The sequence below is a fragment of the Carcharhinus amblyrhynchos genome, chromosome 23, assembly GCF_965287045.1.
Source record: "Carcharhinus amblyrhynchos chromosome 23, sCarAmb.v2.hapA, whole genome shotgun sequence".
NCBI classification, from domain to species: Eukaryota; Metazoa; Chordata; class Chondrichthyes; order Carcharhiniformes; family Carcharhinidae; genus Carcharhinus; species Carcharhinus amblyrhynchos.
Window position 1 is genome coordinate 3,875,490 of NC_137346.1, and position 15,399 is coordinate 3,890,888.

General features: G+C 44.6%; 1 protein-coding gene across 2 annotated transcripts in view; it reads left to right on the forward strand.

Moving 5' to 3' along the window:
- The window catches only part of LOC145357369 (transient receptor potential cation channel subfamily V member 3-like), a 48,331-nt gene that overhangs the window by 26,888 nt on the left and 6,044 nt on the right, over positions 1-15,399 (forward strand). The window contains exons 8-15 of one of the 2 annotated variants that reach the window (XM_080210674.1): positions 2,984-3,160; positions 5,352-5,507; positions 6,338-6,421; positions 10,590-10,663; positions 11,313-11,478; positions 12,409-12,475; positions 13,382-13,653; positions 14,893-14,990. In XM_080210674.1, coding sequence (XP_080066800.1) covers positions 2,984-3,160; positions 5,352-5,507; positions 6,338-6,421; positions 10,590-10,663; positions 11,313-11,478; positions 12,409-12,475; positions 13,382-13,653; positions 14,893-14,990 — 1,094 coding nt within the window. The remainder of the gene's footprint in view (positions 1-2,983; positions 3,161-5,351; positions 5,508-6,337; positions 6,422-10,589; positions 10,664-11,312; positions 11,479-12,408; positions 12,476-13,381; positions 13,654-14,892; positions 14,991-15,399) is intronic. The other variant, XM_080210675.1, reaches the window with a different exon arrangement.

Here is a 15,399-nt window from a genome sequence, read left to right on the forward strand (position 1 = left end):
GGCCAAAATATCCTTGCGCGGGTGCGGCGCCCAAAACTGCACACAGTACTCCAGCTGCGGCCTCACCAATGCCCTATACAGCTGCAGCAAGACCTCCCTACTTTTATATTCAATCCCCCTCGCTATGAAGGCCAGCATCCCATTCGCCTTCCTGACCACCTGCTGCACCTGCAAGCTGGGTTTTTGCGACTCATGCACAAGGACCCCGAGGTCCCTCTGCACCGTCACCTGCTGCAGTTTTTCGCCACGTAAGTAATAGTCCTTCCTACCATTCTTCCTACCAAAGTGGACCACCTCGCACTTGCCAACATTAAATTCCATTTGCCATTTCCTGGCCCAAAGGCGTGTTGGTTGGGTGCAGTGACCTGAACAGGCACTGGAGTGTGGCGACTGGGGAAATTTCACAGTAACTTCATTGCAGTGTTAATGTAAGCCTTACTTGTGACTAATAAATAAACTTTTAAAAGTGACAATGGAGCTGGATTGGCGCGGACTTGTATTTACATAGCAACTTTCACAACCTGAAGACGTTCCAAAATATTTGATACCAGTACAGCGTGGCACGGTGGTTAACACTGCTGTGGTTGTTTCCACTGGCGGGTGAAACTAGAACTAGGGGGAATGGCCTCAAAATAAGGGGGAGCAGATTTAGGACTGAGTTGAGGAGGAACTTCTTCACACAAAGGGTTGTGAATCTGTGGAATTCCCTGCCCAGTTGAGGCTCCCTCATTGAATGTTTTTAAGGCAAGGATAGATAAATTTTTGAACAGTAAAGGAATTAAGGGTTCTGGTGAGCGGGGGGGTAAGTGGAGCTGAGTCCACAAAAAGATCAGCCATGATCTTATTGAATGGCGGAGCAGGCTCGAGGGGCCAGATGGCCAACTCCTGCTCCTAGTTCTTATGTTCTCACAGCGCCAAGGACCTGGGTTCAATTCCAATCTTGAGTGACTGCCTGTGTGGGGTCTGCACCTTTCCCTGCATCTGCATGGGTTTCCTCCGGGTGCTCCGGTTTCCTCCCACAGTCCGAAAGATGTGCTGGTTAGATGAATTGGCCGTGCTAAATTCTCCCTCAGTTGTACCCAAACAGGTGCAGGAGTGTGGCAACTAGGGGATTTTCACAGTAACTTCATTACAGTGTTGATGTCAGCCTATTTGTGACACCAGTAAATAAACTTTAATTAAGTACTTTTGAAATGTTGTCACTGTCGTAAGTGTCGGTACCATTGCAACCAATTTGTGCACAGCAAACTCCAACATACAGCAATTTTAAAATTCATTCACAGGGTCAAGGTGTCGCTGGCTAGACCAGCATTTATTGCCCATTCCTAATTACCCTCAAAAAGGTGGTGGTGTTGAGCTGCCTTCTTGAACCGCTGCAGTCCATGTGGTGTAGGTACACCCATAGTGCTGTTAGGGAGGGTGTTCCAGGATGTTGACCCAGCGACAGTGATGGAACGGGGATGTATTTCCAAGTCAAGATGGTGAGTGATTTGGAGAGGAACCTCCAGGTGGTGGTGTTCTGAGAACAAAGATTCTGTTTCCACTCATTTTAACCGAGGGACAGACATTGACCAGAACACCGCTTCTGTTATTCTGCCAAAAAGTCCCATGGGATCTTCCATACCCAACTGAGGGGGCAGACAGACTTTAAAGCTTCATCCAAAAGACAGCTTGTCCAACAGCGCAATGTTCCCTTGGAACTGCAATAGGGGCCATCAGCTTGGATTATTTGGTCTGGAGTGGGGCTTGAACATACAAACCTTGATTCAGAGGAGAGTGCACTACTCTGTGACCCTGGATGAAAACACAACTGGCTGGTGAATGTCCATCAGGGAAACAATCCTTTCAGACTGTGGCCGATTCCAGTCTCACACCACATGTCTGTAGCCTCAAATGCCCTCTGAAAGACTCCAGGAGGAAGGTTAACTACCTCCTATGCAGGGTGACTGGGGATGGACGTCAAATGTTGAGATTCTGCAAGAGGTTAGAATTGAAGGAGCAGTGACCTCAGGGGGTCAGAGAGAGAGTGAGGCAGCAACACGGAGAGATCTGAAGCCAATTTAGATTTAAGCAGTGGGTCATGTTTTACCGTTATAAACTAACATAGAAGGGGAGTGACTATTGTGTGGGCAAACACTACACCATAAGCAGCAACATGAACCCTCAGTGCCCCCTCAGAACTGTACTAGATCAGGTACCAGTCTAAATATGTGCTTAATATTGAAATACCACAACCATTCACCAAAGGCTAAGAAAATTTGACATGTCCACTATGACTCTCACCAACTTTTACAGATGCACCATAGAAAGCATTCTTTCTGGTTGCATCACAGCTTGGTCTGGGCTCCTGCTCTGTCCAAGACTGCAAGGAACTACAAAAGGTCGTGAATGTAGCCCAGTCCATCACACAAACCAGCCTCCCATCCATTGTCACTGTCTACACTTTCTGTTGTCTCGGGAAAGCAGCCAACATAATTAAGGACCCCACACACCCCGGACATTCTCTCTTCCACCTTCTTCTGTTGGGAAAAAGATACAAAAGTCTGAGGTCACATACCAACCAACTCAAGAACAGCTTCTTCCCTGCTGCTGTCAGACTTTTGAATGGACTTACCTCGCATTAAGTTGATCTTTCTCTACACCCTAGCTATGACTGTAACACTACATTCTGCACTCTCTCCTTTCCTTCTCTACGTACAATGTGTTTTGTCTGTATAGCGCACAAGAAACAATACTTTTCACTGTATACTAATACATCTGACAATAATAAATCAAATTTAACTGACAGTAAGGCTGCTGCTTACCATGTGATGTAAACACATTCTTGTGTTTTGACAAATATGTGAATAAGATGGGAATAAGGGGATATGTTCCCCGGAAGGGTTGGGGGTTTTAGTTCAGGCAGGACGGTCAGTGCAGGCTTATAGGGCTGAAGGGTCTGTTCTTTACCTGATTGGAGTTGGCACTTTCTACCCCCTTGCAGATATTCAGAAATATCCTCAGCAGAGAAATGTACGACAAGCAGCTCATGGAACTTTCCAGAAAAATTACAGACTGGGCCTATGGGCCAGTTTCTTCTTCACTTTACGACATCACGGAAGTGGACACCTCAGCAAAGAATTCTGTCCTGAAAGTCGTCACGTTTAACACCACAATCCAGGCGAGCGGGTTTGAATTTAACATTTCCATCGGCCAGTTTATCATTTTTTGCACCAGTAGAGTTCTTATTTTAAATATCACTCGTCACAGTGCTGGGCAGAATCCGATTATCTGAAAGGCAATCTCCCTTCACACCTTACACAAAGAGGCAGGCGGCCAGAGGCCGCTCAGATCAACCTTCCACCTCACCATCCTTCACATTTGGTCTCACTAACTGTCTACTAAGGTTCCAGTTGGGACTGGATTCTTCTAGGATTAGACAACCTTTCTCCATTTTGGAAATGCGACTGTGTGTGTGGCTCTGCCAAAGAGCCAGCACAGTGGGCCAAATGGCCTCTCACTGTAACGTAGTGTTCTGTGATCCTGTCAAACTTCCATTTCCTCAGCTGATCTTGGGCCATCCTTGCACCCAGCTCCTTGAGATTCATCAATAGAACTGCCTTCTAATCAAACATACTCTCTCCTGGGTCTCCAGAATAGGATTCCTTTGCCTTCCCCATTTCCACCTTCCCATCTCCAATTTCAAACTCAGATCCACTCTGAGGGTAAATAATACCCATACTAATATAGGGGGGTGGTGTGGGCTGGGGTAAGTTGCTGACTCGGTGCAGTCTCAATGGGTCAAATAGTCTTCTGCACTGTAGGGATTTTGTGATTCTACATGGAGCACGAACACCAGCGCAAACCAGTTAGGCCGAAATGCCTCCTTCTTGCTCTGTTGTAAATTCCATGTAACTGTGACATTTAGTGGTTTGGGCTTTGCTAAAAACTCCGCAAGTTTAATCATGCCTACTGTGATTAATGTCTTCATTCTGGTGAGGAAGTGATAGCTTGTGAATTGCCTCAAGTTGCTGATATTCATGATAGTTTTGCGAAAATGGCATCTCACTCTCAACCTCCAGTTAGTTTTGTGAAGTTGCATGCTAATTATTTCTTAAACACATTGAAGAAAGTTAGGGATAGTCATTAACAGCTTGAATCCTTGTTTTTAATGGCGAAATTTTTGTCCCCTCGATATCCCACTGCAGCCAGAGGTGGTTTGAACAAGAATAGGCCTCAGTTTGGGAGGGCCTGATGGTCCCCAATTCAGTCGTGGGGGTTTTGGCACACAGCCACTCGCTGGTTTCTCGAGGGAGTCATGATGTGGATTCTCGAGGGAGGGCAGCCAAGGATTACCAGGCTAATTCCAGGGATGGCGGGACTGATGTATGAGGAGAGATTGATTAGGTTAGGATTGTTTTCACTGGAGTTGGAGGTGAGGGGGGTGGGGGGAATCTCATAGGGATCTATAAAATTCTAACAGGACTGGACAGGGTAGATGCAGGGAGGATGTTCCCGATGGTGGGCGAGTCCAGAACCAGGGGTCACAGTCTGAGGATTCAGGGTAGACACTTAGGACGGAGGTGAGGAGACATTTCTTCACCCAAAGAGTGGTGAGCCTGTGGAATTCATTCCCACAGGAAATAGTTGATGCCAAAACATTGAATGTATTCAAGAGGTGGCTGGATACAGCACGTGGGGTGAATGGGATCGAAGGTTATGGGGAGAAAGCAGGATTAGGCTATTGAGTTGGACAATCGGTGACAATCGTGATGAATGGCAGAGCAGACTCGAAGGGCCGAATGGCCTCCTGCTCCTATGTTTCCTTCACTACCTGCTTTACCAGGGGGCCTTGTGGCTCAGTGAGTAGTGCCCACCACCCTCCTCCTCCTCCCCCCACCCCAACCCACCAGCATTGAACCGGACCAGAAACTCTGGATTCAAGCCCAATGCCAGGTCTTGTTGACCACGGAAGGAGGCTGAGATTCAGCTCAGGAACCCACTATTCCCCAAAAGGTTAAAAAACAGCTTGGGTGTGAACCACCACCACTCAGCCTCTCCAGCTCAAACTGTGGAATCACATTCCTGATTGCAGTTTTTACTTAAACTTTTATCACTTCTCTCTCTGAATCCAAGCTTTCCCCCTCTATTACTCATTCTGTGCCTGATTTGACACCACTCCCCTCTTTCTCTCTTCAATCACATTGGTGCAGGAGTTGACTGCTGCTCACCACATTCCCAGAATCTCTGTTGCCCTCACCACCGTTCGCATTGTCGCAGAGCAAGAAAAGTTCCGGTTCAATAATTTAACATCTCACGGCGCAGCGTCAAAAATCAATCTAATTATTTCTCTCCTTCTTCACCCCCTTTAGAACAGACACCTGTTGCTCTCTGTGGAACCCTTAAACACGTTGCTTGAGCAAAAGTGGAACAAATTTGCAGCCTACATGTTCACCATCAGCTGCTTGCTGTATGTGTCATATATAATCATTTTTACCACCATCTATTATGACATACCGTGTGTAAAGGTAAGGAGTTCCTCTAAAGACTTGCACCGTTCACAACCTCACAAAATGCCAAATGAAAAGTGTCAGCTTAGACTTTGTGCACTTGTTATGGAGTGGGATCGCAATCTCTTTTGCGGAATACAAGGCTGCAAACCTCCCACTTGAGTGGTGTTGCAGCACTTTTGGGATTTTGCAGTCACGCTCTCTCTTAGCAACCAGATTCCTCTGGAGTCTGCCTATGGTACAGATGAGCTGAGGCTGTACAGAGATGATCCACCCTGTCGGGAACCCATCCAGTAACAACTCTCCTATCTGAAACAAACACTTACACCAACTTATGGTCACCACGGAAGAGAACTGTACTAAGTTTGCACCTATGGAAAGGCCACTCTGCCCATCGTGACTACACTAGCCAAAGAACGAGCCACCCAGCCTAATCCCACATTCTAGCATTTGCTCCGTAACCCAGCAGGTTACAGCACCTGAGGCGTATATCCTGACACTCCGTTAAAGTGAGTCAAGGGCTTCTGCCTCTACTATCCTGTCAGACAGCGAGGCCCAATAGCCCTCTGGATGAACAGAATCTTTCCTCAACTCCCCTTCCCATCGAGTCTGCATTGACCACAATCCCAACCAGGCCCTATTCCTGCAACCCCACATATTTACCCTGTTAATCCCCTAACGTTAGGGTCAACTCAATCTTTCTATCAATAACTTTTAAACTATATTCCCTAGTCATTGGCACCTCAGCTAAAGAATTAGTCCCTTCCTAGCCACTCAACCCAGACCCTGCAGGTTTGCAGCATATTTATAATCATAAACATACTTATATTTTTTTGCCTCCATTTCAGACAAATACTACAACAACAACATCACGGCAACACAGAGGACAAATTTTAATCTTTACATGGGCCATTGTTTTATTTATCCTGGAAGTAAGTATAACATTATTTATTGCAAACTGTGTTACTTATCATGAAGGTACAGCAGGCAATTAGGAGGCATACAATACTGGGGCGGCACAGTGGTTAGCACTGCTGCCTCACAGGGCCAGGGACCCAGGTTCGATTCCCGGCTTAGGTCACTGTCTGTGTGGAATCTTCACGTTCTCCCCATGTCTGCGTGGGTTTCTGCCGGGTGCCCCGGTTTCCTCCCACAGTCCAATGATGTGCGGGTTAAGTGGATTGGCTAAGTTGCCCCTTAGTGTCAGGGGAACTAGCTAGGATAACTGCAACAGGGTAATGGGGGTAAGGCCTGGGTGGGATTGTGGTCGGTGCAGGCTTGATGGGCCAAGTGGCCTTCTTCTACACTGTAGGACTCTATATATGAAATATGTTAACCTTCACAGCAAGATGGTTGGAAGATAGGAGTAAGGAGGTCATGTCAGAGTCCACACAAGTACTGTGTACAGTTTTACTCTGGTTACCCAAGGAATGATATACTGGCCCGAGAGACAGCTCAACAAAGGTTCACCCAGATTCATTCCTTGGATGAGAAACTTTTCCTGTGAGGAAAGATGGATTGGAATGGGCTTATTTTCTCTGGAGCTTAGAATGAGAGGTGATCACATGCGAGATTCTGAGAGCACTTGACAATGTGGCGACTGAGTGGCTGTTTCTCCTGCCGGGCGAGCCACAGACTGGGGGGGGGGTCATAGTCTCAGAATGAGGGACTGGCCAGGACAGAGATAAGGAATTCATTGACAAGGCAGTCCAGGGAAGGTTCACTAGGTTGATCCCAGGCATGAAGGGATTTTAATGAGGAAAGGTTGAGTAGTTTGGGCCTGTACTCATTAGAATCAAGAATGAGAGGTGATCTTTTTGAGACACATAGGATTGTTAGGGGGCTCGACAGGGTCGATGCTGAGAGATTGTTTCTCCTTGTAGGAGAGTCTAGGGCCAGAAGGCATAATCGCAGGGTTAGGCATTGTGACGATTCGAAGAAATGTATGAGTCATACTTCTGTGCGGGATTTTTTAAAAAGTCTAACCCCAGTGTTATTTTAGTGCTGCCTGGGGTTTTGCAAAGTAGGACTTGAATAGAATGATTGATAGAAAAATCAGGTGACTGGGTGAAGCTAGGTTTACACAGAGAATCAAGTCAGATGCTGCTTGGAGTTCTTAGAGAGCAGTGCCTCTCTTTACCTCTCTGGAGTTGGAGACTAGGACCTGCCAGGAAATAAATCTCTTCCTCATATTCCGCTGTTTGGGGTGGATCTTTCTCTGGAAACTGCATCAGAAGACAAGTGTCTGTCTGGATCTCTGTCCAGAGGTGTAAAAGGCTAGAAATCCAGCAATATCTGTTCTCATGCTGATCCAAAAAAGATATTTATGTCTGTGGGGATTCTTCTTACATTGGAACTAAAGCAAGAGCTAGTGCAGAATTACACCTTGTCATGTTTTAAGTATTCCCAATTAGTAAAAGTTATGTTAATTCTTTGTCACATTTTAAAGTGTTATTAAAAATGAAGTTTGTTTGATAAAAGCTTCCTTATGGATCAATTTAATCATAACTGGAGTGAAACGTTTTATGCTCACCCTATTGCCAAAATTAAAATATTGGAGTCTAGACTAACTCCAAAAATATAACTTGGTGTTTCTGATCTGATCCCCAACCGGGTCACCCATTTAAGAGACAAGGAGAAATTTCTTCTCTCAGAGGGTAGTGAATCTGTAGAATGCTTAGAAAGAGCTGTAGGCGACACGGTGATACAGTAGTTAGCACTGCTGCCTCACAGTGCCAGGCACCCGGGTTCGACTCCACCTCGGGTCACTGTCTGCGTGGAGTTTGCATGTTCTCCTTGTGTCTGGATGGGTTTCCTCCAGGTGCTCCAGTTTCCTCCCACAGTCTGAAAGACATGCTAATTTGGTGCATTGTCACCAGAGTGTGGCAACTAGGGGATTTTCACAGCAACTTCATTGCATTGTTAATATAAGCCTACTTATAACTTTAACAAAAAAAATAAATAAATTTAAACTTAGAGGCTGGCTCATGAAGTATGTTCAAGGCTGAGATAGGTTTTGAATTAGTTAGGGAATCAAAGGTTATCGGGATAAGGTGGGAAAGTGGAGTTGAGGATTATTATCGATCACTCATTGAATGGTGGACCAGCCCCATTGGGTCTATGTCTAATGGACGCAGAATGAATAGAGGGAATTATCTTTCCCAGAGATCATGGAATGTTCAGTCACTGAGTATATTCAAGACTGGGATTTTCGGATTTTTGGGCACAAAAGGGAATGATGGGACATATAGAGCAGACAGGAAAATGGAATGTGAGTCTGAAGTTCTGCCATCAACCTGAACAGGCGTGGAAACTCCTGCACAAAATTTGGTGATTTTGATTCCATCCTAGAAGATCTGATGACCTGAACTAAATTTTGTTGTACCTGGGTGTGTTGAATTGGGCCATATTGTAATTAACTGGGCCACATTGTGTTGTTCTAAAAGGTTTATTTATTAGTCACAAGTAGGCTTACGTTAACACTGCAATGATGTTATTGTGAAAATCCCACAGACGCCACACTCCGGCACCTGTTCGAGTACACTGAAAGAGAATTTAGCATGGCCAATGCACCTAGCTATGCTGTAGTTTTGGACTATTGCAAGTTTGATATGGTTATTTGTATAACATACAGCTAGGTAATGTTTTGTTATACTGGACAGCACGGTAGCACACTGGTTAGCACTGCTGCCTCACAGCGCCAGGCACCCAGGTTCAATTCACAGCTTGGGTCACTGTGTGTGTGGAGTCCAGATGTGCAGGTTAGGTGCATTGGCCTGATAAATTGCCTCTTAGTGTCCCAGGATGCGTAGGTTAGACGGATTAGTGGGGTAAATATATGGGTTAAGGGATGTGGATATGTGAGAGTGTGGTTGGTGCAGGCTTAATGGGTTGAATGGCCTCCGGCACTGTAGGGATTCTGTGATTCGAACCAGGGTGCCTGGTGCCGTGAGGCAGCAGTGCTAACCACTGTGTCACCATGTCACCTACAGCTCTTTCCAAGCATTCTACAGGTTCATTCCCTCAGAGAAGAAATTTCTCCTTGTCTCTTAAATGGCTGACCCGGTTGGGATCAGATCAGAAATGCCAAGTTATGTTATTGGAGTTAATCTAGACACCAATATTTTAATTTTGGCAATAGGGTGAGCATAAAATGTTTCACTCCAGGTATGATTAAATTGATCCAAAAGGATCTATGATTCTTCTTCTATGTGTTAAATCAAATTTGGTTGAGCTGTCTTTGCAGAGTTGGGATTTGGGATAGTTTTCCTTATACCATGATTACTTTACAGAGCCAGTAATCCAGAGGTCTAGACTAATGACACAGAAAGGTGATCAAATCCCATAGCAATTCATAAATTGGATTCAGTTCATGAAATAAATTTTGATTCAAAAAACTAATACAGTATCAACAATGGCTGATCATGAAGCTATTGAATTATTGGGACAGCATGATGGTTAGTACTGCTGCCTCACAGCGTCAGAGATCTGGGTTTGATTCCCAGCTTGGGTCACTTAGTGTGGAGTTTGTACATTCTCTCCATGTCTGGATGGGTTTCCTCCAGGTGCTCCAGTTTCCTCCCACAATCCAAAGATGTGTGGGTTAGGTGGATTGGCTATGCTAAATTGACCTTCCTTTAGCAGGGTAAATATGTGGAGTTACAGGAATAGGTCCTGGATAGGATAGTGGTTGGTGCAGACTCAATGGGCTGAATTACCTCCTTCTGCACTGTAGGGATTCAATGATTGCAAAAATCTGATTGGTTCCCAAAAAGCTTTCGGAAAACGTAAGCTGCCATCCTTACCTAGTCTGGTTCCCAAGTAAGAGAGGTACATCACTATGGTTCACTCAACTGCTCTGTGGGATGGTCTACCAAGCCAAAGGCAGCTCACCATCACCTTCTCATTAACAACAGACAATGACTTTCCACTGGTGGCATATGGAATCCACGTTAAAAATGTTGCATTGGTTCATATTGTACAGAGTTGACCTTTTTTTTAAATTAATTTAGTTTTGTTGAGATATCTTTTATTAATTGGAACTGCATTATGTTGACATCATCCAATGTTAAAGATTGCTTTAATTTTTAAATTTTGTAGTTGGCAATGATAGTCCAGTTGAGACTTTCTTACCTCCAATCGATAATGACAGATGCCTGGTTCCACATCCTGTTGTGAGTATATCTTACTAATGGTTGAAATAGTACAAGCTTCCCTTGTTGATAAAGGAATGGTGAAATGATGAACCCCACTCAAAAGACGTGAATATATAATGCAGGCTGGCGTAGGGAATGCTGCGTCATCCAAGATGCATCCTTAGCACGATGAGGCAAGGTGGTAGCCAGAGGCCACTGGAGCAAACTAACCACCCAAATCATCAACCTGACACCTCACCATCTTTCACATTTGGTTTCACTGTGTGCAATAGTTCCAGCTGCGACTGAAGTGTTGTGGGATTAGACAAGCATCCTTTCAACCAAGGTCATAGAGCTGAAGGGTTCAGCACAAGACTTTAGGGTGACATGCTACTGAAGGAATGCTGTACTGTCTGAAATGTTGTCTTTTGGATGAGCCATTAAACCATCTTCCCTGTTTGAGAAGATTGTATGGCCACCACATCAAAGCACAGTGCCCTGGATTAATATTTATCCCTCAGTCAATACCTCAAAAGAAGAACATTTTCAGTCTTTATTGCCTTTCTGTTCGAGAATCTGCCATCTGTAAATTGCTTGTCCAGTATCCAACATTACAACAACAACCACACTCAAAAGTACTTTATTCAACCATTTGATATCAATGCAGGATCTATCTTTTCCCATTCAGCATTTTACAGGCTGGGCTGGTGATCTTGTGCACCATATTGGACTGGGCTGACATGGAACTCCATCTGGCAGCACGGGTGGGGGCGATGGCTCTCGGCTGGATTAATATCCTATACTACACACGGGGATTCCAAAGCATGGGGATCTACAGCGTCATGCTACAGAAGGTAAGGGTGAATGCCAGAACCTGGCTTATACGATTCATAGTTAAGTTCAGAGGACAAAGAAAAGGCAAATGAGGAATCAAGGTAACGCAATGGAACAAGGAAAATTATTTGAAAGGGAGCAACAGAATGAACTTCCAAGAGTAATAAGTGTTGGTGGAGAGGGAAGGGATTAAGTGATTGTGAGAAGGAGAGAGATATAAATAGAGAACAAGGAAGAGTCTTCATGAACAACTTGCATGCATATAAGCAACTTTAGACATTGGAAGACATTCTGAATGTACTCCACAGCAGCTTTATCAGACAAAAATTGAAACCAAGCCAAATATATTAGGAGAGGTACCCAAAATCTCAGGCCAAGAAAAATATGTTAAGCAGCTTAAAGGAGGAAGTGGTCTTTAGATTGGGAACAGAGTTCAGGGCCTAAACTGTGGATGTCATAACTCTCACAACAAAGGGAACAGGGCATTCACAACAGACTTTGAGACAGAGTTCTCGGAGGGCGGCAGAAGCTACGGAATTTTGCTTGGGCAAAGACATGAAGTAATTTAAACACCAAATTTTCAAATTGGGCCTTTTGGGACAGAAACATTCCAGGCTGAAAATAGAAAAGCTTCCTTGTTTTTCAACAATATATAGCCAGTTTCAGATACTGCATATTAGAATACCAATACACAATAATCTGTTCACACACAGTGAATTAAACATTGGGAGGCCTTTTCCACAACCTTTGCCTCTCCACTTGGTACTCATCACCTTGCAGCTGCAGATTAGCAAGATCAAGGCAGACGGTTGACCTGATGGTAATCATGAGTGGCCAAGGAGGAGTTTTATTCTTCAATTAAAACATTGCTTAAATTTGGATTGTGAAAATAAGCCATTCCCACTTTTCCGGATGGAATGATGATCCTGTTGAATCATACTCTCTTTCAGATTCTGTTAACTGACGTTGTCCAATTTCTGTCCATCTATTTACTGTTCCTAATCGGATTTGCTGCAGGTAAACTTTGTTACGTGTTTGAATTAGTTATTCAGTGGCATGATTGCACAGTTGTTAGCGCGGCTGCCTCACAGTGCCAGGGACCTGGGTTCAATTCCAGTCTTGGGTGACTATCTGTACAGAGTATGCGTGTTTTTCCCGTGTCTGTAGGGGTTTCCTCCAGTGCTCCTCCCACAATCCAAAGACGTGAGAGAGTTAGTTAAATTGCCCTTAGTGTCAGGGTAACTAGCTTGAGTAAATAAGTGGGGTTATGGGGATAGGATCCGGGTGGGATTGTGGTTGTGCAGAATCAATGGGCCAAATGGCCTCCTCCTGCACTGTAAGATTCTATTTCCTTTAGCAATCCACAGAATAATTGGTCACTTTAATCGATCCCAGTCCCATTACAGCACGGTTTAAAATGGTACCTTCACCACCTTGAGAGATCCATCAGGATCTGATCTAGAACAAGCATTCATGGCTTTTCAAATATCTTCTGTCATTTTAGCAATGTGCAGTCTCCTAGTCCTGATGGTCTCCTGGTCATCCAATCCCTCTGTACTTCTGTTCCCCCATCAGATTGGTCAGGAGACACACTACTACTTCTCGGTATAGAGACCCAACTAGTTCACATTCACTCCTACCATCCCCTGCCTGACCAAAACTGACTGTGGGAGACAGAATCCTGGAGCTGAGCTCTAAATAGCACTGTGGGTGTACCTAAAGTACATCACAGACTGCAGTCCTTCGCTTCAAGACACTGGTCCAACACCATTAGAAATGGGCAATAAATGCGATATCCACACCCCACGCATGAATAAAAATGGAGTTTGTCATTTGACATCACCAGCTTCCTCCAGATAGAGAGGTGTTACTATGGAGCAATTTCACTTTTCTCTCACACAATGTAAATTCTGACACCAACAGCACTTGCCTCCCTGATTGATGAATGTCCCAGCAGTGAAGAATGTAGTTCCTTTGACAGTTTCAACACAGCAGTGCTGGAGCTCTTCAAGCTAACCATTGGCCTGGGTGATCTGGGAGTACAAAGACAAGCAAGATACCCACAGCTCTTCCTCTTACTCCTGGTGTTGTATGTCATTCTGACCTTCATTCTCCTGCTGAACATGCTGATTGCACTGATGGGGGAGACAGTGGAGAACATTTCCAAAGAGAGCAAGAACATATGGAAACTACAGGTATCACAAACTATCTGCACCTCTCAGCTTGACGTCAGATTTCTGCTTCAGGGAAATTGGAGTGGGGAGGGGGGGTGTGGTTTGGTACAGTGGCACAGTTGTTAGCACTGCTGCCTCTCAGCGCCAGGAACCCAGGTTCAATTCCAAGTTTGGGTCACTGTCTATGTAGAGTCTGCACATTCTCCCCATGTCTGTGTGGGTTTCCTCGGGTGCTCCGGTTTCCTCCCACCACCCAAAGATGTGCAGGTTAGGTGGATTGGCCATGCTAAATTGATCCTAGTGTCAGGGGGACTAGCTAGGGTAAATACATGGGGTTATGGAGATGGGATTGTAGTTGGCACAGATTTGATTGACTGAATAGCCTCCTTCAGTACTGTAGGGACTCTATGGATTCTCTGAAATTATCTAAACAAAACACAGCAATGAAATTACTGTGAAAATCTCTGGTGGCCAGATTGTATTTTAATGCAACATTGATTTTAACCAGCCAAAATCAAAAACTGCATTGAATGTAACATTTCTTTCCAAAATCATCCCAAGCAACATAATCAAACTTTTTTATATTTTCAGAGGATTGAGCATCACTGAGATAGTGCCCATCTTAATTGCCCTCAATAGACTAAACAGTCTTCTAGAACTGGTGTGTGTGTGTGTGTGCGCGCGCATACACCCACAGTACTGTTAGGGAGTTCCAGGATTTGACCCACAGAGGAAGTAAAATAGTTCCAGGTCAAGCTGAATAGCTTGGGGAGGAACTTGCAAGTGGGGATGTTCATATGCCTCGGCTGCCCACGTCCTTCCCGACAACGACACAGGTTTGGAAAGTGCTGTCAAAGGAGACTTGGCGAGTTGCTGCAGTGCATCTTGTAGACTGCCTCTGTGCATCAGAAGTGGAATGACCAAACTTTTTAAAGTGGTGAATCGGGTGCCGATCAAATGGGTTGCTTTGTCCTGGTGTCAAGCACTGCGAGTTTGTTGGAGCAACACTCAGCCAGGCAAGTGGAGAGTATTCCATCACACGCCTGATGTGCACCTTGGAGATGGTGGACATATCACTTGCCTTGTTGCTCTTGTACCTCAGTACTTACACAGCTGATCCAGTTTAGTTTCAACATTACCAAAGATTTCTTTTGGCTAAAACAGACTCAACTCTTCTAAACATAGCTGGTTCTGCTTGATAGATGAATACTGGAAGATAACTGTTTTATTCCTTTTTCTCAATAACCAAACTAATCCAAGAGAGCAAGAACCATTCTGAATTTGGAGAAGTGTTTGCCAAAGTTTCTGAAAGAGAAATTTCAACTTGGAAAAGAATTGAATGGCAAGAGATACATCAGGTAAAATGAGATCTATTTATAGAGCATATTGCCATATCAATCAGGAATGCCTCATTACAGGTGCACCGCATTTCTTTTAAGGCCACTATCTAGAAGACACAAGTCAGGAGCGTGATGGAATGCAGACCACTTACCTGGGTTTGTGCAGCTAGAATAACACTCGAGCAGATCTTTACCATCCAAGCAATCTTTATTGCAGCAATAGCACAGGTTCCATTTTCAATACCCTTGACGAATGAGAATATCACTAGAGTGAGCAAGGGGGATTTGAATGCAGGACTCGAGGTACAGGAAAATGTTCTTAGAACTGGGTTGAGGTTTTTTTAATTAATTCTCAGGATATGGGTGCAGTTTGTAAGGCTAACATTCTATTACCCCTCAAGCTGCCCTCTATCAGTGGAGCTGCCTT